Source organism: Nerophis ophidion, linkage group LG26 (assembly GCF_033978795.1).
Source record: "Nerophis ophidion isolate RoL-2023_Sa linkage group LG26, RoL_Noph_v1.0, whole genome shotgun sequence".
Lineage (NCBI taxonomy): Eukaryota > Metazoa > Chordata > Actinopteri > Syngnathiformes > Syngnathidae > Nerophis > Nerophis ophidion.
The window spans coordinates 13,427,602-13,454,054 of record NC_084636.1 but is presented as its reverse complement, the minus strand read 5'-3'; the positions used below and the strand labels follow the sequence as shown (position 1 = coordinate 13,454,054).

At 43.4% G+C, this 26,453-nt stretch overlaps 1 protein-coding gene across 1 annotated transcript in view; it reads left to right on the top strand.

Moving 5' to 3' along the window:
* Positions 1 to 26,453, top strand: part of pdgfra (platelet-derived growth factor receptor, alpha polypeptide) — a 60,058-nt gene that overhangs the window by 7,082 nt on the left and 26,523 nt on the right. Inside the window, exons 4-17 of the mRNA XM_061888764.1 lie at positions 623 to 874; positions 2,833 to 2,972; positions 7,453 to 7,615; positions 7,690 to 7,882; positions 15,222 to 15,337; positions 15,405 to 15,968; positions 17,331 to 17,461; positions 17,534 to 17,702; positions 17,782 to 17,971; positions 19,017 to 19,132; positions 19,253 to 19,379; positions 22,647 to 22,843; positions 23,612 to 23,706; positions 23,811 to 23,943. Of these exons, the coding sequence (XP_061744748.1) occupies positions 623 to 874; positions 2,833 to 2,972; positions 7,453 to 7,615; positions 7,690 to 7,882; positions 15,222 to 15,337; positions 15,405 to 15,968; positions 17,331 to 17,461; positions 17,534 to 17,702; positions 17,782 to 17,971; positions 19,017 to 19,132; positions 19,253 to 19,379; positions 22,647 to 22,843; positions 23,612 to 23,706; positions 23,811 to 23,943 (2,586 nt within the window). The remainder of the gene's footprint in view (positions 1 to 622; positions 875 to 2,832; positions 2,973 to 7,452; positions 7,616 to 7,689; positions 7,883 to 15,221; positions 15,338 to 15,404; positions 15,969 to 17,330; positions 17,462 to 17,533; positions 17,703 to 17,781; positions 17,972 to 19,016; positions 19,133 to 19,252; positions 19,380 to 22,646; positions 22,844 to 23,611; positions 23,707 to 23,810; positions 23,944 to 26,453) is intronic.

The following is a 26,453-nucleotide window of genomic DNA, read 5'->3' as shown; positions in this document are numbered from 1 at the left end:
TTTAAGTGGGAGAACTTGCACAATCGGTGGCTGACTAAATACTTTTTTGCCCCACTGTATATATATGTATATATATATATATATATATATATATATATATATATATATATATGTATATATATATATATATATATATATATATATATATATATATATATATATAGCTTAAGGTGTTTTATATATTGTGCTCCTGAGTTAATGTTGCTGATCAATTTGAATGTATTATTATTTATAACATTTTGCGTTACAGATTAAAACACAATGTTGACAAAGTTATTCGTTGTTGTAAGTTGATCTGGATTCATCTCTATCCATCTATTTTTATTTTTATGTTAATAATGATATGTAATGCTGAGGTGTACTTATAACAATTTGGTAAACAAATGATACTACAAAATCTGAAAACTTGCTTCTATTGTAAGTTGGATTGACTTGAAATTTCTCACACAGCAGCCACTGTCACTTTTCTAGGTACACATTTTTTATGGGACTGACAAGGACGTTTGTCAAATGTCAGCAAGATTGGTTAAAAAAAAAAACATGAAACATAATCTTTGCAACGACACAGATGACTCTGCAAAGTAATACCAAATATAAAACAACACCAACCATTCCCCCCCAGACCCCCTGTCTCCATTCGTGCCAGAGACCCCTGACGATGTGGTGGGCTCCGTCGGAGTGGTCATTTCCTGCCGCGTGTCCGACCCCAACTCTCACGTCACCCTGCGGAGCGTCCCCGGCAGAGAGAAGGTGTCCGCTTTCTACGACAACAAGATGGGCTTCTTCGGCGATTTCCCCGCCGGCCGCTACCAGTGCGAGACCACCATGGGAGGGCAGGTGGCCACCAGCGCCGTCTACACAGTCAAGGATGGCGGTGAGATAAATTACATTTTATCCCTAACTGTTTAAAAGTGTAAGCTAGAAATAGAATACATGATGTAAGACAGGGGTGTCAAACTCGTTTTGTCCCAAGGGCCATTTGGAGGAAAATCATGGCATGATAAGTTAAAAATAAAGACAACTTCAAAATAGTTTTCTTTGGCCAAAAATACAGCAAGCATATTCTGAAATTGTACACATGAAAAATAATCCACAGGGCGAAACACTTTAAGTTTGTTTATTAGCATATTATCAAAATGACGTTAAAAGTCTTATATAAGTGTTAAAATGAAGACAACACATGATGTGTCTATATTAGTTGTATTAGCCTACTATCAGAATGACTTTAAGTCTTATATAAGTGTTATAATTAAGGCAACACATGATGTAAGTGTCTATATTAGTTATATTAGCCTACTATCAAAATGACTTTAAAAGTCTTATATAAGTGTTATAATCAATGCAACACATGATGTAAGTGTCTGTATTAACTACAATAGCCTCCTATCAAAGGCTGACGCAAATCTTTGTTGACAGAAATGTTGTATTTGAGTTTTTATTCTACACATTTTTGCAACATTGGAAAACATTAGTAAAATGGAGATAACTTCTGGAAATAACTGGCTTTTAATGGCCAAAGGTATGGATGTGTTTGTCCAAGTTAAAGGAAACGGCAGGCTGTTTTCTTTTAATAGATGGATTACAATCTTTGCAAGCTGGGCAACGTTTGCTGTGGTCTGGAACAACATGGCTCAGAAATGCAGCCAATAATGTGTCATGAGACAATTAATATCACAGATGACATAAGTAATAGAAATATACCTACAAACGAGGCATAATGATGCAATATGTACATACAGCTAGCCTAAAATAGCATGTTAGCATCGATTAGCTTGCAGTGACCAAATATGCCTGATTAGCACTCCAACAAGTCATAAACATAAACATGTCATGGGGCAATGAAAAATGAGAATGACCTCCAAATTCTTCAGGACAACCTAAAATGTGAAGTGAATTATATTTGTATTTATATAGCGCTTTTTCTCTAGTGACTCAAAGCGCTTTGCATAGTGAAACCCAATATCTAATTTTTACATTCAAACCAGTGTGAGTGGCACTGGGAGCAGGTAGGTAAAGTGTCTTGCCCAAGGACACAACAGCAGTGACTAGGATGGCGGAAGCGGGAATCGAACCTGCAACCCTCAAGTTGCTGGCACGGCCGCTCTACCAACCGAGCTATACCCCCACAATCATCAGGTCTTGAGCGCAGTTGGGTGTTCCAACAGGACAATGACCCCAAGCACACGTCAAAAGTGGTAAAGGAATGGCTAAATCGGGCTTGAATTTAGGTTTTAGAATGGCCTTCCTAATGTCCTGACGTGTGGACAATGCTAATGAAACAAGTTCATGTCAGAAAACCAACTAATTCAGCTGAATTGCACCAATTTTGTAAAGAGGAGTGGTCAAACATTCAACCAAAAGCTTGTGGTTTGCTACCAAAAGCGTCTTTTTGAAGTGAAACTTGCCAAGGGACATGTAAGCAAATATTAACATTGCTGTACGTATACTTTTGACCTTGCAGATTTGGTCACATTTTCAGTAGACCCATAATAAATTCATAAAAGAACCAAACTTCATGAATGTGTTTTTGTGACCCACACGTATGTGCTCCAACCACTCAATCACAATAAAATAGGAGTTACAGAAATTATTTGAAACTCAAGACAGCCATGACATTATGTTCTTTACAAGTGTGCGTACACTTTTGACCACGACTGTGGTCTGAAAAGTGAATTGGAACAACATAAAAACACTGCTAGACTGATCTCACTGCATGGCAGCCATGATGTTGCGTCATGATCGCAAAGACGGAAAGATGACCTAACACGTCTGCTTCCACTCAAGTCCATGACAAATGACTTCCCGGCGATCACTCCATGCCGTCTCTTGCAGCGCCCAGCCACGTGGAGGACTTTCACGTGGACGCCAGAGCCAACACGGACGCCTTGAGGGCGGGGCAGCCGCTCAACGTCACCTGCGTCACCCCCGCCGGCGCCGCCTTTCAGCAGCAGTGGCTCCACCCCAAAACGCAGGTGAGCGCCATTGCACTTCTTTTGGGTTCTACTTGCCTTGAAAAAGACACTTGTCGTGCCTTTATGTTGTTTCCTTGGTCCTTAAAGGCCTACTGAAATTAGATTTTCTTATTTAAACGGGGATAGCAGGTCCATTCTATGTGTCATACTTGATCATTTTGCGATATTGCCATATTTTTGCTGAAAGGATTTAGCAGAGAACATCGATGATAAAGTTTGCAACTTTTGGTCGCTAATAAAAAAGCCTTGCCTGTACCGGAAGTAGCAGACGATGTGCGCGTGACGTCACGGGTTGTGGAGCTCCTCACATCTGAATATTGTTTACAATCATGGCCACCAGCAGCGAGAGCGATACAGACCGAGAAAGCGACGATTTCCCTATTAATTTGAGCGAGGATTAAATATTCGTGGATGAGGAAAGTAAGAGTGAAGGACTAGAAAAAAAGAAAAAAAAAAGACAGGGCAGTGGGAGCGATTCAGATATTATTAGACACATTTACTAGGATAATTCTGGAAAATGGGTTTTCACGGTGGCAGAGGGGTTAGTGCGTCTGCCTCACTATACGAAGGTCCTTCAGTTCTGGGTTCAATCCCAGGCTCAGGATCTTTCTGTACGGAGTTTGCATGTTCTCCCCGTGAATGCCGTGGGTTCCCTCCGGGTACTCTGGCTTCCTCCCACTTCCAAAGGCATGCACCTGGGGATAGGTTGATTGGCAATACTAAATTGGCCCTAGTGTGTGAATGTTGTCTATCTGTGTTGGCCCGGCGATGAGGTGGGGACTTGTCCAGGGTGTACGCCGCCTTCCGCCCGATTGTAGCTGAGATAGGCGCCAGCACCCCCTGCCACCCCAACAGGGAATAAGCGGTAGAAAATGGATGGATGGAATTCTGGGAAATCCCTTATCTGCTTATTGTGTTACTAGTGTTGTAGTGAGATTATACTGTCGTACCTGAAAGTCGGAGGGGTGTGGCCACGGGTGTGTGCGGAGGAGGCAAGAGAGTTGCAGCTGCCTCTTTGACAGCTGCAGGAAGAACGACGCGAGAGCCGACTTATTACCACAATTTTCTCACCGAAACCTGCCGGTTGACATGTGGCCGGGAACCATGTTCGCTTGACCGCTCTGTTCCATAGTAAAGCTTCACTTTCGGGAATGTAAACAAAGAAACAACGGCTGTGTTTGTGTGGCTCAAGGCAGCTGCAATACACCGCTTCCCACCTACATCGTTCTTCTTTGACGTCTCCATTATTAATTGAACAAATTGCAGGATACTTCCCGCGAAATTTAAAATTGCAATTTAGTAAACTAAAAAGGCCGTATTGGCATGTGTTGCAATGTTAATATTTCATCATTGATATATAAACTATCAGACTGCGTGGTCGGTAGTAGTGGGTTTCAGTAGGACTTTAAATATTTCAGCGCTAGTTTTGGCAAAAGTGGCCTTCTGAGGACGTGTCTGTCGGCTTTATCCTTCGCGCTGTAGAGACCGGGGAAGTCTAAGTGAGGGACAAATGGCCCCAGGGAAATGGAGAAGTTCAAAGTAGTAAGAAAGCGTAAATCCTTTGACCCTGTCGTCTGTAAGACGTGGAACACAGATGCTGTGATACACTATGTTGCCAAAAAGTATTTGGCCACCTGCCTTGACTCACATATGAAACTGAAGTGCCATCCCATTCCTAACCCATAGGGTTCAATATGATGTGGGTCTGACTTCTGTAGCTATTACAACTCTTCTGGGAATGCTGTCCACAAGGTTGCAGAGTTTGTTTATAGGAATTTTTGACCATTCTTCCGAAAGTGCATTGGTAAAGTCACACACTGATGTTGGTTGAGAATTCATCCCAAAGGTGTTCTCTCGGGATCAGGTCAGGACTCTGTGCAGGCCAGTCAAGTTCATCCACACCAGACTCTGTCATCCATATCTTTATGGATCTTGCTTTGTGCACTGGTGCACAGTCATGTTGGAAGAGGACGGGGCCCGCTTCAAACTGTTCCGTAGCATGGAATTGTCCAAAATGTTTTGGTATTCTGGAGCATTCAAAGTGTCTTTCACTGGAACTAAGGGGCCAAGCCCAACTCCTGAAAAACCACCCCGCACAATAATTCCTCCTCCACCAAATTACACACTCGGCACAATGCGGTTCGAAATGTACCGTTCTCCTTGCAATCTTCAAATCCAGACTCGTCCATCAGAAATTTCACTTTTGTAGAAAGTACTTGATTTACTTAAGTAAATCAAGTACTCAAGTGACTTACTTAATCAAGTACTTATGTACTTGATTTTAAACACCTGTGGCTGGGTGTATTTATTTGTTTATTTACATTTATTGATTAAGACACCTGATCCTGATCATTTGGATGAGGTCGCACACTGATGTTGGTCGAGAAGGCCTGGCTCTCAGTCTCCGGTCTAATTCATCCCAAAGGTGTTCTATCGGGTTCAGGTCAGGACTCTGTGCAGGCCAGTCAAGTTCATCCAAACCAGACTCTGTCATCCTTGTCTTTATGGACCTTGCTTTGTGCACTGGTGCACAGTCATGTTGGAAGAGGAAGGGGCCCGTTCCAAACTGTTCCCACAAGATTGGGAGCATGGAATCGTCCAAAATGTTTTGGTATCCTGGAGCATTCAAATTTTATTTCACTGCAACTAAGGGGCCTAGCCCAACTCTGGAAAAAAAAAAACACACCATAATTCCTTCTCCACCGTATTTCACACTGCAGTCCGGAATGTAGCATTGTCTGGCAACCTCCAAACCCAGACTCGTCCATCAGATTGCCAGATGGAAAAGCATGATTCATCAGTCCAGAGAAGGCGTCTCCACTCCTCTAGAGTCCAGTGGCAACGTACTTTACACCACTGTATCCCACGTTTTGCATTGGACTTGGTGATTTTTGGCTTAGATACAGCTGCTCGGCCATGGAAACCCATTCCATGAAGCTCTCTGCGTACTGTACGTGGGCTAATTAGAAGTTTAGAGCTCTGCAGAAAGTCTTTGCACTATGCGCTTCAGCATCCGCTGACCCCTCCATGTCAGTTTACGTGGCCTACCACTTGGTGGCTGAGTTGCTGTTGTTCCCAAACTCTTCCATTTTCTTATAACAAAAGCCGACAGTCGACTTTGGAATATTTAGGAGCGGGGAAATTTTACGACTGGATTTGTTGCAAGGGTGGCATCTAAGTACCTCGGAGTCTTGTTCAGGAGCGAGAGAAGAGTAGATTGTGAGATCGACAGGCGGATCGGTGCGGCGTCTTCAGTAATGCGGACGCTGTATCGATCCGTTTTGGTGAAGAAGGAGCTGAGCCAGAAGGCAAAGTTCTCAATTTACCGGAAACCCATTCCATGAAGCTCTCTGCGTACTGTACGTGGGCTAATTGGAAGTTTGGAGCTCTGTAGCAACTGACTGTGCAGAAAGTCTTTGCACTATGCGCTTCAGCATCCGCTGACCCCTCCCTGTCAGTTTATGTGGCCTACCACTTGGTAGCTGAGTTGCTGTTGTTCCCAAACTCTTCCATTTTTTTATAATAAAAGCCGACAGTCTACTTTGGAATATTTAGGAGCGGGGAAATTTTACGACTGGATTTGTTGCAAGGGTGGCATCTAAGTACCTCGGTGTCTTGTTCAGGAGTGAGAGAAGAGTGGATCGTGAGATCGACAGGCGGATCGGTCCAGCGTCTTCAGTAATGCGGACGCTGTATCGATCTGTTTTGGTGAAGAAGGAGCTGAGCCGAAAGGCAAATCTCTCAATTTACCGGTCAATCTACGTTCCCATCCTCACCTATGGTCATGAGCTTTGGGTTATGACTGAAAAGACAAGATCACGGGTATAATGAGTTTAAGGGTGCTCTCCCTTAGAGATAGGGTGAGAAGCTCTGCCATCCGGGAGGACCTCAAAGTAAAGCCACTGCTCCTCCACATCGAGAGGAGCCAAATGAGGTGGTTCGGGGATTTGGTCAGGATTTCGGGCACGTCCGACGTTGGGAAGACTATGTCTCCCGGCTGGCCTGGGAACGCCTCGGGAACCCCCGGGAGGAGCTGGATAAATCGGCTGGGGTTCCATGCTTAGGCTGCTGCCCCCGCGACCCGACCTCGGGTAAGCAGAAGAAGATGGATGGAGGTGGCATTCTATGACAGTTCCACGCTAGAAATCACTGAGAGCGGCCCATTCGTTCACAAATGTTTGTAGAAACCGAAGTCTTGATTTTATACACCTGAGGTCGAGCCAAGTCATTAGGACACCTGATTCTGATCTTGGACGGGCAATATAGTTTATTCCTGCACAGACTCGGTTTAATCTAAACAGCACATTTTCACTCCTTGAGTACAGTAGGGTTCCTTTCAGCTCTTTTCCAGAGAGTTGGACTTCTGCTTTTACGCTCATGTTTCATCTCTTGTGAGGTGTTTTAGCCATCAGCCCCTTGAACTACAGTCTAAGATCCCGGGAAAAAAAAAAATAAAAATGTTCATCCTCTGTTCTCGCAGGCTTTGAACGCTGTTCAGAAGAAACAGATTCTCCCAGACCGGGTCGTCTACACCCTGGTTATCCAACAAGCAAGCCTGCAGGATAGCGGCACGTACGAGTGCTCGGTCACCCACGAAGGCAGCGGAATGGTCCGAGTGGACACCGTGACCATTACCGTCTTCGGTAAGACCCATCGCCCCTGAACTCATCGTCCACAGAAGACCTCCTGTTTTAACTGCTTTTTGTATTCCCGACAGAGGAGAGTTCCTTTGTGGCCTTGGACCACAGCGGTATCCTAGCAACTCAGTTTGTCAGCCTCCTGGAGGAGACCGAGTTCACTATCCTCATCCACGCCTCCCCGGCCCCCAAAGTCACGTGGCAGCACGACGGCAAAGACATACCGCAGAGTTACTACGTCGGGGCCAAAACCAGCCACCTGGAAGGCAACCGGTAAGAAAGACTCTCGGGAGCCTCATCCGGAGCTGGTTACCTTAGTGCAGGGGTCTCCAAAGTGCGGCCCGGGGGGCCATTTGCGGCCCGCAGCTAATCGTTTACCGGCCCGCCACACATTCAGCAAAAATTGCAAAATTGATAGTATTGCAAAAATAATTAAAGCTGCAAGCAGCGTTGGTCGGGTCCGCCTTTGGCTGCTGCCCCCACGACTCAAGCCCTGGTCTTAGTCAGACCTACATAGAGGTTTTTGTTTCATGTTTCTACGACATTCCTAACAGAAGTTACAACCAGTTTTTTCTATGTTTTTTCCTAGGGGGCGCTAGAGTGCAATTTTGATTTTTAGGGTTTGGTTTTTTATTAGATGGCAATTTTCACCAGTCCTGATGTGTGTGTAAAATTTGGTGAGTTTTGAAGCATGTTAAGGGGGTCAAATTACAGATCGGCGTTTCTGGATGTTGTTGATAAATGGCTTTCGCTTTGCATAGTAGAGCTATAACTTGCACTTTGAAGCATTTTAAGGGGGTCACATTACAGCTCAAAAAGGCAAAAATGACATTTTTTAGGAAACTTTGCACAGGGGTTCTTTGAAGGCGCGTAAAATCAAAACCGGAGCAGTAATCAAAACTCTTTTGATAATTTTTTAATCAGAAGGGTTCAAACTCTCTCCTGTGCGAGTTTGAAGGCGAAACGACCCGGCAGTAATTCAAGGCAGGCGCATACTATATGCCCTGCGGCAATTCAAGGAAATACAGTACTTGTCGAAATAAAATGTAATATTTATTCTACACATTTTTACAAGATTAGAAAACATCAATAAAACTTCCCAGCGGGTGAGATAACTCTTGGAAATGACTGTCAAAGGTATAGATGTGTGTGTCCAAGTTAAAGGAAATGGCGGGCTGTCTTCTTCTAATGGATTTATTACAGTCTTTCCCAGCTCGGTTACATTTGCTGTGGTCTGGAACACTGTGGAAAACAACTATCAGAAAGGCAGGCAATGTTACATACAAATAATGTGTCATGAGACATGCAGATATAAATGAAACACACAGAGGACATAAGTAAAGGAAATTAAATGAGCGCACATATACCTACAAACCAGGCATAATGATTGATTTGCTTGCAGTCATGCACTCCGCACAAGTCAAAAACATCAACAAAGTTCACCTTTGTGCATTCACGCACTGTATAAAAGGTTTGGTGGACAAACTGAGGCAAAGAATGAGTGGCATAAAATATGTCTTTCTCTGGCATTGTTGAGGAAAGTTGTACATGTAAACAAACTACGGTGAGTTCACGGACCGCCAGAAATTAGTAAGACAAAACGGCGCTCGCCCAATACTTCATTAGAGAATCATGTTTAATACAAACAGTGGGATTTCTAACAATTAGGGAGGTTTGTGTCATGTTGTGCTTTTACAGAAAATATATTAAAACAAATAAATGTTTTTTTTCTTCAACTTTTTCCATTTTCACACATCTCTAAAATAGGTCCAGGGAGCCACTAGGGCGGCGCTATAGAGCCGCGGGTTGCTGACCCTCCGTACTAACCTCATATTTAAGACGTGGACTTTTTTAGATTCGCTTTACTTGGGATTTAAAGCTCCTTTTCTTGTCTTGCCAGGCTACAAAATTTTTTTCCTTCATATTTTTCTATTTTCATGCATTTTTGAAAAAGTTCCAAGGAGCCACTAGGGCAGCCCTAAAGAGCCCCGGGTTGCTGACCCCCGTATTAACGTCATATTTAAGACATAGACTATTTTTTATTCGCTTTACTTGGGATTTAAAGCTCCTTTTCTTGTCTTGCCAGGCTAGAACATTTTTTTCCCTCACATTTTTCTATTTTCCTGCATTTTTGAAAAACCTCCGGGTAACCACTAGGGCGGCGCTAAAGAGCCGCGGGTTGGTGACCCTCCGTACTAATCCCATATTTAAGACATAAACTATTTTAGATTCACTTTACTTGGGATTTAAACCAAATTTTTTTGTCTTGCCAGGCTAGAAGATTTTTTTCCCTCACATTTTTCTATTTTCATGCATTTTTGAAAGAGCTCCAGGGAGACACTAGGGCGGCGCTAAAGAGCTGCGGGTTGCTGACCCCCGTATTAACCTCATATTTAAGACATAGACTATTTTGGATTCACTTTACCTGGGATTTAAACCTCATTTTTTGTCTTGCCAGGCTAGAACATTTTTTTTCCTTTATATTTTTCTATTTTCATGCATATTTGAAAAAGTTCCAGGGAACCACTAGGGCGGCGCTAAAGAGCCGCGGGTTGCTGACTCTCCGTACTAATCTTGTATTTAAGACATAGGCTATTTTGGATTTGCTTTACTTGGGATTTAAAGCTCCTTTCGTTGTCTTGCCAGGCTAGAACATTTTTCCCCAACATATTTTTCTATTTTTATACATTTTTTAAATAGGTCCAGGGAGCCACTAGGGCGGCGCTATAGAGCCGTGGGTTGCTGACCCCAGTATTAACCTCATATTTAAGACATAGACTATATTGGATTCACTTTACTTGGGATTTAAACCAAATTTTTTTGTCTTGCCAGGCTACGAACGTTGTTTTCCTTCATATTTTTCTATTTTCATGCAGTTTTGAAAAAGTTCCAGGGGGCCACTAGGGCGGCGCTAGAGAGCCGTGGGTTGCTGACCCCCGTATTAACATCATATTTAAGACATAGACTATTTTGGATTCACTTTACTTGGGATTTAAACCTATTTTTTTGTCTTTCCAGGCTAGAACATTTTTTTCCTTCATATTTTTCTATTTTAATGCATTTTTAAAAAAGTTCCAGGGAGCCACTGGGGCGGCGCTAAAGAGCCGCGGGTTGCTGACCCTCCGTACTAACCTCGTATTTAAGACATAGACTATTTTGGATTCGCTTTACTTGGTATTTTAAGCTCCTTTTTTTGTCTTTGCAGGCTAGAAAAATTTCCCCCCCCCATATTTTTCCATTTCAACACATCTCTGAAAGAGGTCCAGGTAGCCACTAGGGCGGCGCTAAAGAGCCGCGGGTTTCCTGACCCTCCGTACTAACCTCGTATTTAAGACATAGACTATTTTGGATTCACTTTACTTGGGATTTAAACTTAATTTTTTTCTCTTGCCAGGCTAAAACATTTTTTTCCTTCATGTTTTTCTATTTTCATGCATTTTTGAAAAAGTTCCAGGGAGCCACTGGGGCGGCGCTAGAGAGCCGTGGGTTGCTGACCCCCATATTAACCTCATATTTAAGACATAGACTATTTTGGATTCACTTTACTTGTGATTTAAAGCTCCTTTTCTTGCCTTGCCAGGCTAAAACTTTTTTTCCTTCATATTTTTAAATTTTCATGCATTTTTGAAAAAGTTCCAGGGAGCCACTAGGGCGGCGCTAAAGAGCCTCGGGTTGCTGACCCTCCGTACTAACCTCATATTTAAGACATAGACTATTTTGGATTCGCTTTACTTGGGATTTAAAGCTCCTTTTCTTGTCTTGCCAGGCTAGAACATTTTTCCCCAACATATTTTTCTATTTTCATACATTTTTGAAAAAGCTTGGGGCAACCACTAGGGCGGCACTAAAGTGCAGTGGGTTGCTGACCCTCCGTACTAATCCCAAATTTAAGACATAGACTGTTTTGGATTTGCTTTACTTGGGGTTTAAAGCTCCTTTTCTTGTCTTGCCAGGCAAAAAAAATGTTCCCCCCAAATTTTTCCATTTCAACACATCTCTGAAGGAGGTCCAGGGAGCCACTAGGGCGGCGCTAAAGAGCCACGTGTTGCTGCCCCTCCGTACTAACCTCATATTTAAGATATAGACTTTTTTAGATTCGCTTTACTTGGACTTTAAAGCTCCTTTTCTTGTCTTGCCAGGCTAGAAGATCTTCCCTCATCATATTTTTCTATTTTCATACATTTAAAAAAAGCTTGGGGCAACCACTAGGGCGGCGATAAAGAGCGCGGGTTGCTGACCCTCCGTATTAATCCCATATGTAAGACATAGACTATTTTGTATTCACTTTACTTGGGATTTAAAGCACCTTTTCTTGTCTTACCAGGCTAGAACATTTTTCCCCAACATATTTTTCTATTTTCATAAATTTTTTAAAAAGTTCCAGGGAGCCAATAGGGCGGCGCTATAGAGCCGTGGGTTCCTGACCCCCGTATTAACCTCATATTTAAGACATAGACTATTTTGGATTCACTTTACTTGGGATTTAAACTTCATTTTTTGTCTTGCAAGGCTAAGAAATTTTTTTCCTTCATATTTTTCTATTTTCATGCATTTTTGAAAAAATTCCAGGGGGCCACTAGGGCGGTGCTAGAGAGCCGTGGGTTGCTGACCCCCGTATTAACATCATATTTAAGACACAGACTATTTTGGATTCACTTTACTTGGGATTTAAACCACATTTTTTTGTCTTGCCAGGCTATAACATTTTTTTGCTTCATATTTTTCTATTATAATGCATTTTTGAAAAAGTTTTAGGGAGCCACTATGTCGGCGCTAAAGAGCCGCGGGTTGCTGACCCTCCGTACTAATCCCATATGTAAGACATACACTATTTTGGATTCGCTTTACTTGGGATTTAAACCTCATTTAGGGACGGCGTGGCGCAGTGGGGAGAGTGGCCGTGCGCAACCCGAGCGTCCCTGGTTCAATTCCCACCTGGTACCAACCTCGTCACGTCCGTTGTGTCCTGAGCAAGACACTTCACCCTTGCTCCTGATGGGTGCTGGTTGGCGCCTTGCATGGCAGCTCCCTCCATCAGTGTGTGAAAGTGTGTGTGATTGGGTAAATGTGGAAGTAGTGTCAAAGCGCTTTGAGTACCTTGAAGGTAGAAAAGCGCTATACGAGTACAACCCATTTATTATTTATTTATTTATTTTCTTGACTTGCCAGGCTGTAACATATTCCCCCACCATATTTTTCTATTGTCATATATTTTTTAAAAAGCTCCAGGTAGCCATTAGGGCCGCAGGTTGCAGACCCTGGCTTTAGGCTAGCATGTCGCCGTCCTAAACAAAAGCTGCCAGAAAGTCTTCCAAATAAATTTATCCTAATAGCAGTTAGGAGTTCTGTGCCAGACTACCTTGTCTTGCCGTGGCATGATCCTGGAGGCTTTGGCAGCCCGCAGGACTCACATTGTGGATCCCACGTCTTCTTACTCGCGCACGATCAAATAAACTAGCTGAGCCTTAAGCGCCTGGCTGGGTGTGCATGTTGTTATGTTTGGACGTAGCCGAGCGCTGTTTAACGCCACATCTGTTTTCAGGCTTTTTGCTGGAGTTAAAATAAGCAGCACCTGGATCCACTGTAAATATGAACATCTTCGACATTTGAACTTGAACCGGGTCAATGGCGGAAGACAAGCGCTCACTATACGGCTGTCGTGCGGTAAAAATAGTCATGCAAGAAGAATGTTTCGTCATCAACTGGCCTCGGAGACGAAATTCCTCCTTATTCTGGTAGATCTTTAATTAATTAAAATGTGTTAATTATAATATCATATATATTAATTATAACATTATATTAATAATTTATTAATTCATGTTTATCAATTATGATATTATTATATATTTAGTAATTATAATATTATATGAAATAATGAATGATCTTTATTGTCATTGTGCATGTACAGGTCCAACGAAATGTAGGTTGCTTCCCTGAGGTGCTTTGCTTTTAAAAAAACAAGAAACCACACATTATACAGAAACAACACAATATACACAATATACAATGTGGCCTAAGACCACTCTAAGAGGCAATGTAAAAAAAAAACCGAGAGAATAAAAAGTATGAAAAGACTAGTGAAACTGACTAGAGAGGATATATATTATATACATTAATTATAATATTAGATTAATAATATTAATAATTATATTAATACTATCAATAAGTATATAAATAATAAATTAACTATATTATTATGTATATATTAATTATAACATTATATTAATAATATTAACAATGAATTAATTAATGTTGACTAATTATAAAATTATACATATATATTAATTATAATATATTACTAATATTAATAATTAAATTAATAATGTCAATAATCATATCAATAATAATAATAATTAACTAATTCATTATATTTATTATATGTATTCATTAACACATTATAATAATAATATTAATAATGGATTAATTCATATTTATTAATTATAATATTATTATATTATATATGTATTAATTATAATATTATATATATCATATATGTTAATTATAATAGTGTGTATTAATTATAACATATAATAATAATTCATTAATTAATGTTTATTAATTATAATATCATTATATATTTAGTAATTATAATATTATATATTATATAAAGTAAATATAATACAATATTAATAAAATTAATAATTATATTAATACTATCAATGATTATATTAACAATTAATTAACTATAATATTATGCATATATTAATGATAACATTATATTAACAATATTAACAATTAATTAATTAATTAATGTGTATTAATTCTAAAAATTATATATATACATATCAAATATAATATATTATTAATATTAATACGAAAATTATTAATATCAATAATTATACTACTAATTATATTAATAATATTAATACTTAACTAAATAATTATAATATTATATGTATTGATCAAAACAATATAATAATAATAATAAGGGATGAATTAATGTGTATTAATTATAATAATATTATATATTTATTAATTTTAATATTATATATGCCATATATGTTAATTATAATAGTATATTAATAATATGCATAATTATATTAATAATATTGTATAGTGAATTATTATTATTATTGTTATATTATTAGTATTAGTAATATAATTCAATCATTAATATAATATACTATATATATTATATCATATATACAGCTATATATGTATAAACATATATATATATTATATTAAATTAATCATATATATATATAATATATAATAATATAACAATAATAATAATAATTATATATATTATATATATATATTATATATATATTATATATATATATTATATATAATTATATATATTATATATATATATATATATATATATATATTATATATATATATATATATATATATATATATATATATATATATATATATATATATATATATATATATATATATATATATATATATATATACTTTTTTTGTTGTTGTTGTTGAAAAAGGCTTTTTTTTTAAAAAAAAAATCAGGTTTTTGCTTCCTCCTGCTAACAAACCTTTACTGTAATATAAAGCGACTGAGAAGTAACAAAGAATGGAAGACACAAACCGTTTTTGGTCCCACCCAATTCGTCGTTGACAAATGCATGTGTCGACATTTGTCTTGCAGGTACCAAAGCATCCTGATATTCCGGCAGCCTCTTGAAAGAGACAGCGGGAACTACACCATCACGGCTGTGAGCGGCTCTCACGTGGCTCAGTTCTCCTTCACGCTCAAAGTTAAAGGTAAGAATCTTTTACCTGTGATAGTTCCGATGTGTTTGCTGCTCTTCATTCCCCGCGTCTCCTTCAGCCTCCACCGCCTTGACCTTCCCGCCGTCCTCTGGGCCGGTGCTGCTGCCACAAAAAGAGGAGATGGTGGTGGCTCTTGGCGCTTCCTTCACCCTCACCTGCCGGGGCGAGGCCAGCCTTGCCTGGGAGATGCCGCTGGACGCGCCCGAGCAGACGCAGGAAGACAACAGCGGCCTGTTTGTCACCACCATCGTGGTGGCCCACGCCACGGTCCTGCACACGGGCTTCTACACCTGCTTCTACAGCCAGAACGCCACAGAGGAGGCGGAGGAGAGCAGCATCTACGTCTACGTCCCCGATCCGGACGTCCCCTTTGTGCCGTCGCCGGTGCCCTTCGGGAATCATGTCCTGTCCGGCCACGAGGAAATGGAGATCCAGTGTCGGGTGTCCGACCCCGGCGCGAATGTCACCCTGCTCAACGTGGACACCCAGCAGCCTGTCCCGAGCGTCTACGACAGCAAGAGAGGCGCCCTGGGGGTGTTCACCGCCGGGACCTACGTCTGCAAGGCCGTGGTAAACGGAGTGGTGCACTACAGCGAGGAGTACATCGTCCATGGCTGGACCGGTGCGTACCGCAGGAAGTTTAAGTGAAAGTACCACTGATAGTCGCACACACACATATTAGTTGTGGTGAAATTACCCTCTGCATTTGAGCCATCCCCTTGTTCCACCCCCTGGGAGGTGAGGGGAGCAGTGATGCAGTGTTTCCTACAGGTCAGGCATCTATTTGTGGTGGTGTGGTCGGGCGGCGGGGGGTTGGGGGGTCAGGCAGCGGCGGCGGCAGCGGCGGCGGCAGCGGCGGCGGCAGCGGCGATGACCAAGAAGAACGCGGAGTTGGAATATACTTACAACACTTTATGTACATATTTATATACATATTTATATAATATCTACATATTTATATAATATGTAACTACAAGCTCCATTCACAGACAGAGTCCCATTGCTTTTATGAGCGGTCAAGCCAGAAAAAAGCTGGAAAAAATAAAAAATAAATAAAAAAATATAGATGTATTTTATTTATTTATTTATTTTTTATTTTTTGTGGCGGCCGTAATTCTTTCGTGGCGGGCCGCCACAAATAAATGAATGCGTGGGAAACCCTGTGATGTACTAACATTGTGACGTCTCGGCGGCATTGTGGTGACGAGTTGTTCTCTCGTGGGTGCAGCGAAGATGGACACAGCGTGAGGTAGGAACAATAATTTATTCATACTAACTAAAACAGACTAAGAACCAAAAACACTTGCTCGAAGGCACTAACAAACAAAACAGAAAGCGCTAGCATGAGCTAGGGACGAACAACTGAAATAGCATGGAAGCTAATGTACACGAAGGTAGTTACCACAAGGCTGGAAAGAGCGACGTCAACTGTAGCGTGAAGCAAACAAGAGTCCAAGAAAGAATGTCAAACAAAGGCGGTCTTAAATAGGGAGATAACTAATCAAGGGCAGGTGCGCGTGATCAAAGGGTAGACAGGTGACACTAAATGGGTAACTATGACAATGGAACAAAACCAGGAAGTGCCACAAAGAACTGAAGAAGATAAATACTAGACAGAATGTGATAAACAGAACCAAAACCGGAATATGCCATGATCCAAGACGTGGATCATGACAAACATGTGGTTTATTTTGTACATATGTAGCATCGTCCACAAAGATACAAAGAATTGCTATTGCGACATCTAGTGGACACATTTAGAAAATCAGTTTCTTTCATTCAAAAATTTGTGGTTAATTTTTATACTTAGCAAACTCATCCCGCGAGCGCGGGCAGGAAAAGAACCTGCTCGCGGGCCCGATCCGGCCCTCGGGCCGTACGTTTGACCCCCCTGCCCTAACCACAAGGCCACTGAGCAGGCTGAGAAGCTCTGACAAATCGGCTTTCAGTTCTCGAGTGTTTGACCTACTTCCGTGTTTGTCAGGTGGCGGCGCTCTCCACGTGGAGCTGTCGGCCAAGCGCACCGCTCTGCTGGTGGGAGACCCCATCACTGTCACCTGCTTGGCCCGTGGGTCGGAGATCCTGGAGGACCACTGGAAGTACCCCGGCAAACTGGTGAGTGGTGTGCGGCAGACCATTCCCCGACTGAAAACGTGGCCGTGGGTCTGAAGGCTTTTTGCTCGGCAGGCTAACCGCGCGATGAAGACGGTGCACGAGAACAAGCGCGACCAGGAGATTCTTTACACGCTCACCATCCCGCAAGCCTCGGCGAAAGACAGCGGCGTCTATGCCTGCTCCATCACCGACATCATCAGCAACGACAGCCAGACGAAGCAACTCGCCATCACGGTTTACGGTACGTTCGTGTTCCGTCGTGTACCGCACGCAAAGTCCTGTTTCCTGTCATCAACCGCTACTCTCCTCTTCCGGAACAGAACACACGTTTTTATTCCTGCGACCGGAGTTCGGAGTCCGGGAATCGGCCGAGCTGGACGAGGTGCGGGAGTTCCGGGCCGAGATCGACTCGTTCCCAGGCGCCCGCGTCACCTGGCTCAAAGACGGCCTCCCGCTGAGCGACATCACCGCCGAGATCTCCACCAACCTGCGGCAAGTCAGCGAGACCAGGTGAGAGCCTCGTCCCGACCCTCGTCCTGTCCCTCGTCCCGACCCCCGTCCCGGCCCTCATCCAGACCCTAGTCTCGTCCCTCGTCCTGACCCTCGTTCCAACCCTCGCCCCTTCCCTAGTCTTGTCCCTCGTCCCGTCCCTAGTCCCGTCCCGACCCTAGTCCCGTCCCTTGTCCCGACCCTCATCCCGTCCCTCGTCCCGTCCCTCGTCCTGACCCCCGTCCTGTCCTCCGTCCCGTCCCTAGTCCCGTCCCTAGTCCGGACCCTCGTCCCATCACTAGTCCCGTTCCTCGTCCCGACCCTCGTCCCATTCCTAGTCCCCTCGTCCTGTCCCTCGTCCCGTCCCTCACCCCGTCTCCCATCCCGACCCTCGTCCCGTCCCTCGTCCCATCCCTAGTCCCGTCCCGACCCTTGTCCCGATCCTCATTCTGTCCCTAGTCCCCTCGCCCCGACCCTCGTCCCATCCCTAGTCCCGTCCCTCGCCCTGTCTCCCGTCCCGCCCCTTCCCGTCCCTAGTCCCTTCCTTCGTCCCGTCCCTCGCCCGGTCTCCCGTCCCGCCCCTTCCCATCCCTAGTCCCGTCCCTACTCCCTTCATCCCGACCCTCGTCCCGTCCCTCTCCCCGACCCCCGTCCCGACCCTCGTCCCGACCCTCGTCCCATCCCTAGTCCCGACCCCCGTCCCGTCCCTTGTTCCCGGCCCTCATCCCCTCGTCCCGACCCTCGTCTTGTCCCTAGTCCCGACTCTAGTCCCGTCCCTAGTCCCCGACCCTCGTCCCCTCGCCTCGACCCTCGTCCCCTCGCCCCGACCCTCGTCCTGTCCCTAGTCCCCTCGTCCCTGGTCCCCTCGTCCTGACCCTCGTACCATCCCTAGTCCCGACCCTCATCCCGTCCCTCGTCCCCGCGTCCCGACCCTCGTCCCGTCCTTCGTCCCGACCCTCGTCTCGTCCCGTCCCTCGCCCCGTCCCCATTATTTAGCACAACGAGAGTTCAAAGTAACGGTCCCACACTGTGCTCTGTAATTAGAGTCTGTTTGGGTCCGGTCTAGGTACCTGGGTGTTCTCACGCTGATCCGGGCCAAGGAGGAGGACAGTGGCAACTACACCATGAGGGTGGAGAATGGGAACCAAACTCGCAGTGTCAGCTTCAACCTCCAGGTCAAAGGTCAGCACGAGGAATGCCAGAAGGCCTTTTAGTGTGATTTGAATGTTATCACTTTCCTGCACCAGCAGGCTTTTAGCGGCGCTATCTGGCATGTTTTCACTTACTTTGTGACTCTCGCAGTCCCGGCCGTCATCGTGGACCTGATGGACATCCACCACGGGTCAGCCTCAGGCCAGTCTGTGGTGTGCATCGCTGGGGGGCAGCCCACACCTGAAGTGGAGTGGTTCATCTGCAAGGACATCAAACAGTAGGTCTTCAACAAGGTTGGGGGGGGGGGGGGGGGGGGGGGTCCTGACATTTTTGGCTCAATTTTATTATATGTCGAGTATTTTTTTCCTATTCCACAGGCAATATTTTCACGAATATTACATGTTTAACATGGACATAACACTCTGTAGTGTAGTTTACAGATAGCCGTGGCATGGACACCGTACTCACTGTACGTGTACAATAAAATCATAATTAAATAATGATATTTTTACATCCATGTTAGCATTTAAGATAGCTCGTGATAAACGCTCTAGCTACCTGCTAGCAATTAGTGCACCAATTGCCAGATATCATTAGCGGCGCACAATAGTTGTCACCTAGCAATTAGCGCACCCGTTGTCGCTATCAATAGTGGCGCAAGCTGCCAGCTAGCTATTAGCATACCAGTTGTACGCTAGCATTTAACGCAGCAGTTGACCGCTGGCGATTAGCTCGCCAATTGTCAGCTTATGATTAGCTTGCTAGTTTTCAGCGAGCGATTAGTGCACCAGTTGGCAGCTAGCAATTAGCTCGCCAGTTGGCAGCTAGTGATAAGTGTGCCAATAGTTAGCTCGTGATTAGCTTGCAAGTTGTCAGCTCGTGATTAGCACACTAGTGGTCAGCGAGGGATTAGTGTGGCAATAGTCAGCTCGTGATTAGCTTGCTAGTTGTCAGCTAGCGATCAAGTCGCCAGTTGTCAGCTAGTGATTAGCATGCTAGTTGTCAGCGAGCGATTAGCGTACCAGTTGCCAGCGAGTGATTGGTGCATCAGTTGTCAGCGAGCAATTAGCTTGCCAGTTGTCAGCTAGCGATTAACTAGTTGTTAGCTAGTGATTAGCTTGCTAGTTGTTACCAAGCGATTAGCGCATCAGTTGTCAGCTAGTGATTAGCATGCTAGTTGTCAGCGAGCGATTAGCGTACCAGTTGCCAGCGAGTGATTGGTGCATCAGTTGTCAGCGAGCAATTAGCTTGCCAGTTGTCAGCTAGCGATTAACTAGTTGTTAGCTAGTGATTAGCATGCTAGTTGTTACCAAGCGATTAGCGCATCAGTTGTCAGCTAGTGATTAGCATGCTAGTTGTCAGCGAGCGATTAGCGTACCAGTTGCCAGCGAGTTGTTGGTGCATCAGTTGTCAGCAAGTAATTGGCTTGCCAGTTGTCAGCTAGCGATTAACTAGTTGTCAGTTAGTCGATTAGCATGCTAGTTGTCAGCGAGCAATTAGAGCACCAGTTGTCAGGTAGCGATTAACTAGTTGCCATCTAGTGATTAGCATGTTAGTCGTCACCAAGCGATTAGCGCACCAGTTGTCGGCTAGTGATTAGCTCGCTAGTTGTCAGTGAGCTATAAGCGCACCAGTTGTCAGCTAGCGATCAACTCACCAGTTGTCAGCTAGTGATTAGCATGCGAGTTGTCAGCGAGCGATTAGTGTACCAGTTGCCAGTGAGTGATTGGTGCATCAGTTGTCAGCAAGTGATTAGCTTGCCAGTTGTCAGCTAGTGATTAGCATGCTAGTTGTCAACGAGTGATTAGAGCACCAGATGTCAGCTAGCAATGAACTAGTTGCCATATAGTGATTAGCATGGTAGTCGTCACCAAGCGATTAACGCACCAGTTGTCAGCAAGTGATTAGCTTGCCAGTTGTCAGCGAGCGATTAACTAGTTGTCAGTTAGTGATTAGCATGCTTGTTGTCAGCGAGCGATTAGAGCACCAGTTTTCAGCTAGCGATTAACTAGTCGCCATCTAATGATTAGCATGGTAGTCGTCACCAAGCGATTACCGCACCAGTTGTCAGCTAGTGATTAGCTCGCTAGTTGTCAGTGAGCTATTAGCGCACCAGTTGTCAGCTAATGATTAGCGCACCGGTTGTCAGACAGAGATTAGTGTGCCAATAGTCAGCTTGTGGCTAGGTTGCTAGTTGTCCGCGAGCAATTAGCGCACAAATTGTCAGCTAACGTTAAGCTTTTCAGTTGTCAGCTAGTGATTAGCATGTCAATAGTCAGCTCGTGATTAACTTGCTAGTTGTGAGCGAGCGATTAGCGCACCAGTTGTCAGCAGGCGATGAGTTTTCAATAATCAGCTTGTGATTAGCACACCAGTTGTCAGCGAGTGTTTAGCTCGCCAGTTGTATGCTAGTGATTAGTGTGGCAATAGTCAGCTCGTGATTAGCTCGCCAGTTGTCGGCTAGTGATTAATGTTCCAATAGTCAGCTCGTGATTAGCTTGCGAGTTGTCAGCAAGCGGTTTGCGCGTCAGTTCCAAGCGAGTGATTAGCGCGTCGGTTGTCAGCTAGCGATTAGCTCACCAGTTGTCAGCCAGTGATTAATGTGCCAATAGTCTGCTTGTGATTAGCTCGCTAATTGTCAGCGACCGATTAGCGCACCAGTCGTCAGCTAGCGTTTAGCTCACCAGTTGTCAGCTAGTGAAAAATGTGCCAATAGTCAGCTTACGATTAGCTCGCAAGTTGGCATCGTGCAGTCGTCAGCTAGCGTTTAGCTCGCCAGTTGTCCGCTAATGATTAATGTGCCAACAGTCAGCTTATGATTAGCTTGCTAGTTGGCAGCGAGTGATTAGCGCACCAGTTGTCAGCTAGTTTTAAGTGTACCAATAGTCATTTTGTGATTAGCTTGCTAGTTGTCAGCGAGCTATTAGCGCGCCAGTTGTCAGCTAGTGATTAGGTTGCCAGTTGTTCGCTAGTGATTAATGTGCCAATAGTCAGCTTATGATTAGCTTGCTAGTTGGCAGCGAGCGATTAGCGCACAGGTTGTCAGCTAGTTTTTAGTGTACCAATAGTCATTTCGTGATTAGCTTGCTAATTGTCAGCGAGCTATTAGCGCGCCAGTTGTCAGCTCGGAATTAGCATGCTGGTTCTCAGCTAACAATTAGCACACCAGTTGTCAGCTAGTGATTAGGTTGCCAGTTGTTCGCTAGTGATTAGTGTGTCAATAGTCAGCTCATGATTAGCTTGCTAGTTGTCACCGAGCGATTAGCGCGGCAGTTGTCAGCTCGGAATTAGAATGCTGGTTCTCAGCTAGCAATTGGCACACCAGTTGTAAGCTAGTGATTAGTTCACTAAGTGTTAGCAAGGGATTAGCGGGCTAGATGCCAGCTAGCTACTAGCGGCATTATACAATATTATTTCAATAGTTTAGTATAGCACAAAAACCAGGTACCTTAAGGACCAGTTGGATTTTAAAGCCCCGCTTTAGAATCAACCTGCGACACTTGTTGCGGACGTCTCAGCATGTGCTAAATTGTCTCTTGCTCAGCTGCGCCAACGACTCGTCACAATGGGCGCCGCTCCCCGCCAACTCCACCGAGATCACGGTGGAGTCGCACCTGGACGAGGAGAACAACCTGGAGAGCCAGGTCCTGTTCGGCCATCTGGAAAACACGCTGGCGGTGCGCTGCTTGGCCAGGAACGAAATGGCCACCGTCAGCCGGGAAGTAAAGCTGGTGTCCAGCGGTAAGAACAAACACTGTCGTGCTTCTCATGTTCTGGTTTCTTCTCAAGTCCTTTAAGTTTTAGGTATACAAAAATCATGCAATAAAATTATGACAATAAAATCATACTATAGCATGTAATCAAATTAAGAAAAGTCATAAAATGCCCTTTCATGGACACTTAATATACAATACAACCACACCTCATTTACATCAGCGCACAAAGACAATTCCTGCTCTTGTTCTCATCTGTCATCATTTGTAAAAACAACCATGATTTTAACAGTCACGCCTCACAATTTAAAACAAAAATGCTCTCATGGATAAATATAACACACATTAAGTTGATCTGCCAAACACAGTGCCCACCTTATTGACCGTGTGAGCACCTTTGATTGCTCCAAAGCCACTTTTTAACTTCAATTGTGAATGAAGAGTAATCTGTTAGACTTTTCAAGTTTGTTGTGTTCATTTATCGGCTGATTGTGCAAAATATGTTTTACGTCTGGGTACGCTACACTGCCCCCTGGTGGAAGCTCGTGTGTTTCTAGTTGTCACAGCAGATGTAAACTGGACAAAGTGCTTAAGTGGCGCTGGTGCAGTGTTATTTAGGATTCGATGGGCCATCTTGAATGTGAGCTAAATTTAGAAATCTATATTTTTAGGAGAACTAAACAGTGACGTCCATCTCCAGCATGCTATCGTCATTCCCATCCCAAACCTCAGTGTTATTCTTCCAAAATACCTTTTAGCCTCACTGGGGTAATTGATGTTGTCCCCCGTTTGACAGGCCCCCATCGAGAGCTGACCGTAGCTGCCGCCGTGCTGGTGCTGCTGGTCATTGTCATCATCTCACTCATTGTCTTGGTTGTTGTCTGGAAACAGGTACTACGTTCATTCATGCACACATCTGACCATCTGCTCGTTTGCCCCACCCTTTCTCCAACGATGGACCTGGTTTTTAAAGGGACAGTCCGATGTGTTTTCAGAAACCGCGCTATGAGATCCGCTGGAGGGTGATCGAGTCCGTGAGCCCTGACGGCCACGAGTACATCTACGTGGACCCCATGCAGCTGCCCTACGATTCCAGATGGGAGTTCCCGCGTGATCGACTTGTGCTTGGTGAGGATTTGAGAAGCTATGGCTGAGAAGCATAAGGAGACATGGAGTCAGTCCTTCCTTTTCGGGGGAGACGTCATACGAGCGTAGCCGTAACTTAGGGAGAAGTCCCCTGCACTGTTCCAAAAACTGGTATTTGTCCCCTGCTCTGTTTAACGTCCAAACCCTACTCAGTGGCCTAGTGGTTAGAGTGTCCGCCCTGAGATCGGTAGGTTGTGACTTCAAACCCCGGCCAAGTCATACCAAAGACTAAAAAAATAGGACCCATTACATCCCTGCTTGGTACTCAGCACCAAGGCTTGGAATTGGGGTTAAATCACCAAAAATGATTCCCGGGCGCGGCCAATACTGCTGCCCACTGCTCCCCTCACCTCCCAGAGGGTGAACAAGGGGATGGGTCAAATGCAGAGGACAAATTTCACCACACCTAGTGTGTGTGTGTGACAATCATTGGTACTTTAACTTTAACAAAAGTAATGTTAGGCTATTAAATGGAGGCAAGTCAAACACGAGTGCCAGGTGGAAAACAGTTTCTCTGGATGAAATTGCCCATAAGCTCAATTATTGGCATTCTTGCCAACGTAACAATGATTGACAGCACACAGCCGCTAACCAATCAGCAGTTAGATGCTAGATAAGAGCAAGTCGGCCCTCATCTCACATTTTGCACACTCTTGGAGTCAACATGTGCATAGTCATGTACAACATAGAGTCATGTACATAGTGTATAAACACCCCCCCATGTTTTGTACACATTGTTTTTCTAATCACCTGATATGTATACTGTGTACAGGTATATGTATATCATTTATCCATTTTTTATATATACGTTACAGGTTATATATCTTTTATTATTGAATGTATCAAATGTGATGAATAGTCAATGGACCACAATGGAAACAAGCCTTTTGGGTTTTTGTTCCATCCATTTGCCTTTTTAAAGCAGTACATGGATTTAATTCTTTAAGATGTCAATAAACTTCTCAATCAATCAATCAAACACAGCAATACGAATCATGGAACAAGTACAATCAATAAAAAAAATACAAACAAGAGGAGTCTGGTGCCCATTCTGGGTATTGCCGATCAGTCTTTTGTTCCAGCGGAACACAAAACTAAATAGGTTTGAACTAAACTGAATCACAATGCAATCTTGAAAAAACATTGTGTACAATTATTAGTTGAACGATGCGGACACTTTTGTTACTTTCTAATTTACAGAACTGTTCCATGAGGGGTTCCCTCAATCTCCTGACGATTGAGGGAACCCCTCATGAAACAGTTTTGTAGAGATGAAGTAGTTTTGTGATTTTTCCCACACATACATATATATATATATATATGTACACATATTTATAAGTACATATGTATGTATACAGTATATATATATGTGTATGTATATATATGTACACATATACACACAGTATATATATATGTATATATACTGTATATGTGTATATTTATATGTATATATATATATGTGTGTATATATATATGTGTGTGTATATATATATATATATATATATATATATATATATATATATATACATATATGTTAGGTCAGTAAAAAACACGAGAGGCGAGATCATCCCGACAAGACTGTTTCGCAGGTTTCCCTTCCAGGGCATGATAATATATTTTTTGTACGAAATAACTAAATTAACAGAATGAAATAAATAGTAGAGGAGAATATATGTTAGATCAGTAAAAAACACAACAAGCGAGATCATCCCGACAAGCCTGTTTCGCAGGTTTCCCTTCCAGGGTATGATAATATATTTTTTGTACGAAATAACTAAATTAACAGAATGAAATAAATAGTAGAGCGGAATATATGTTAGGTCAGTAAAAAACACAAGAGGCTAGATCCTCCCTAGAGGTTTCTCTGCCCGTCTGGGAAGGGAAACCTGTGAAACAGGCTTGTAGGGATGATCTAGCCTTTTGTGTTTTTTTTTTACTGACCTAATTTATATTCCGCTCTATTTTTAATTTAATTCTGTTTATTTTGTTATTTCGTACAAAAAATAAGTTATTGTGTTTCCCATTCATATTACTCCAAAACACGCATCTGATCCTTTCAAGCCACGCCCCCTGTTTGCTCGCCAGTTGTTTACCCCCTTCTTCTGAAATCCAGAATTCCTCCCTGCTTATGAGAGCGTTTTTCTTTTTTCCCCCATTCATCCAAAAGAGATCCTCCCCCAACTGTCCTCACCAAGTTAAAAGCATAAAGTTGTCCAAAATGTCTTGTAAATATGAAAAATGGCCGTTCAAAGGAGACTATGAAGTTGTAACGTGCCCATACTTGCCAACCTTGAGACCTCCGATTTCGGGAGGTGGGGTGTGGGGAGTAGTTTGGGGCGTGGTTAAGAGGGGAGGAGTATATTTACAGCTATCCATCCATCCATTTCCTACCGCTTATTCCCTTTGAGGTCGCGGGGGGCGCCGGTGCCTATCTCAGCTACAATCCGGCGGAAGGCGGCGTAAACCCTGGCCAAGTCGCTACCTCATCGCAG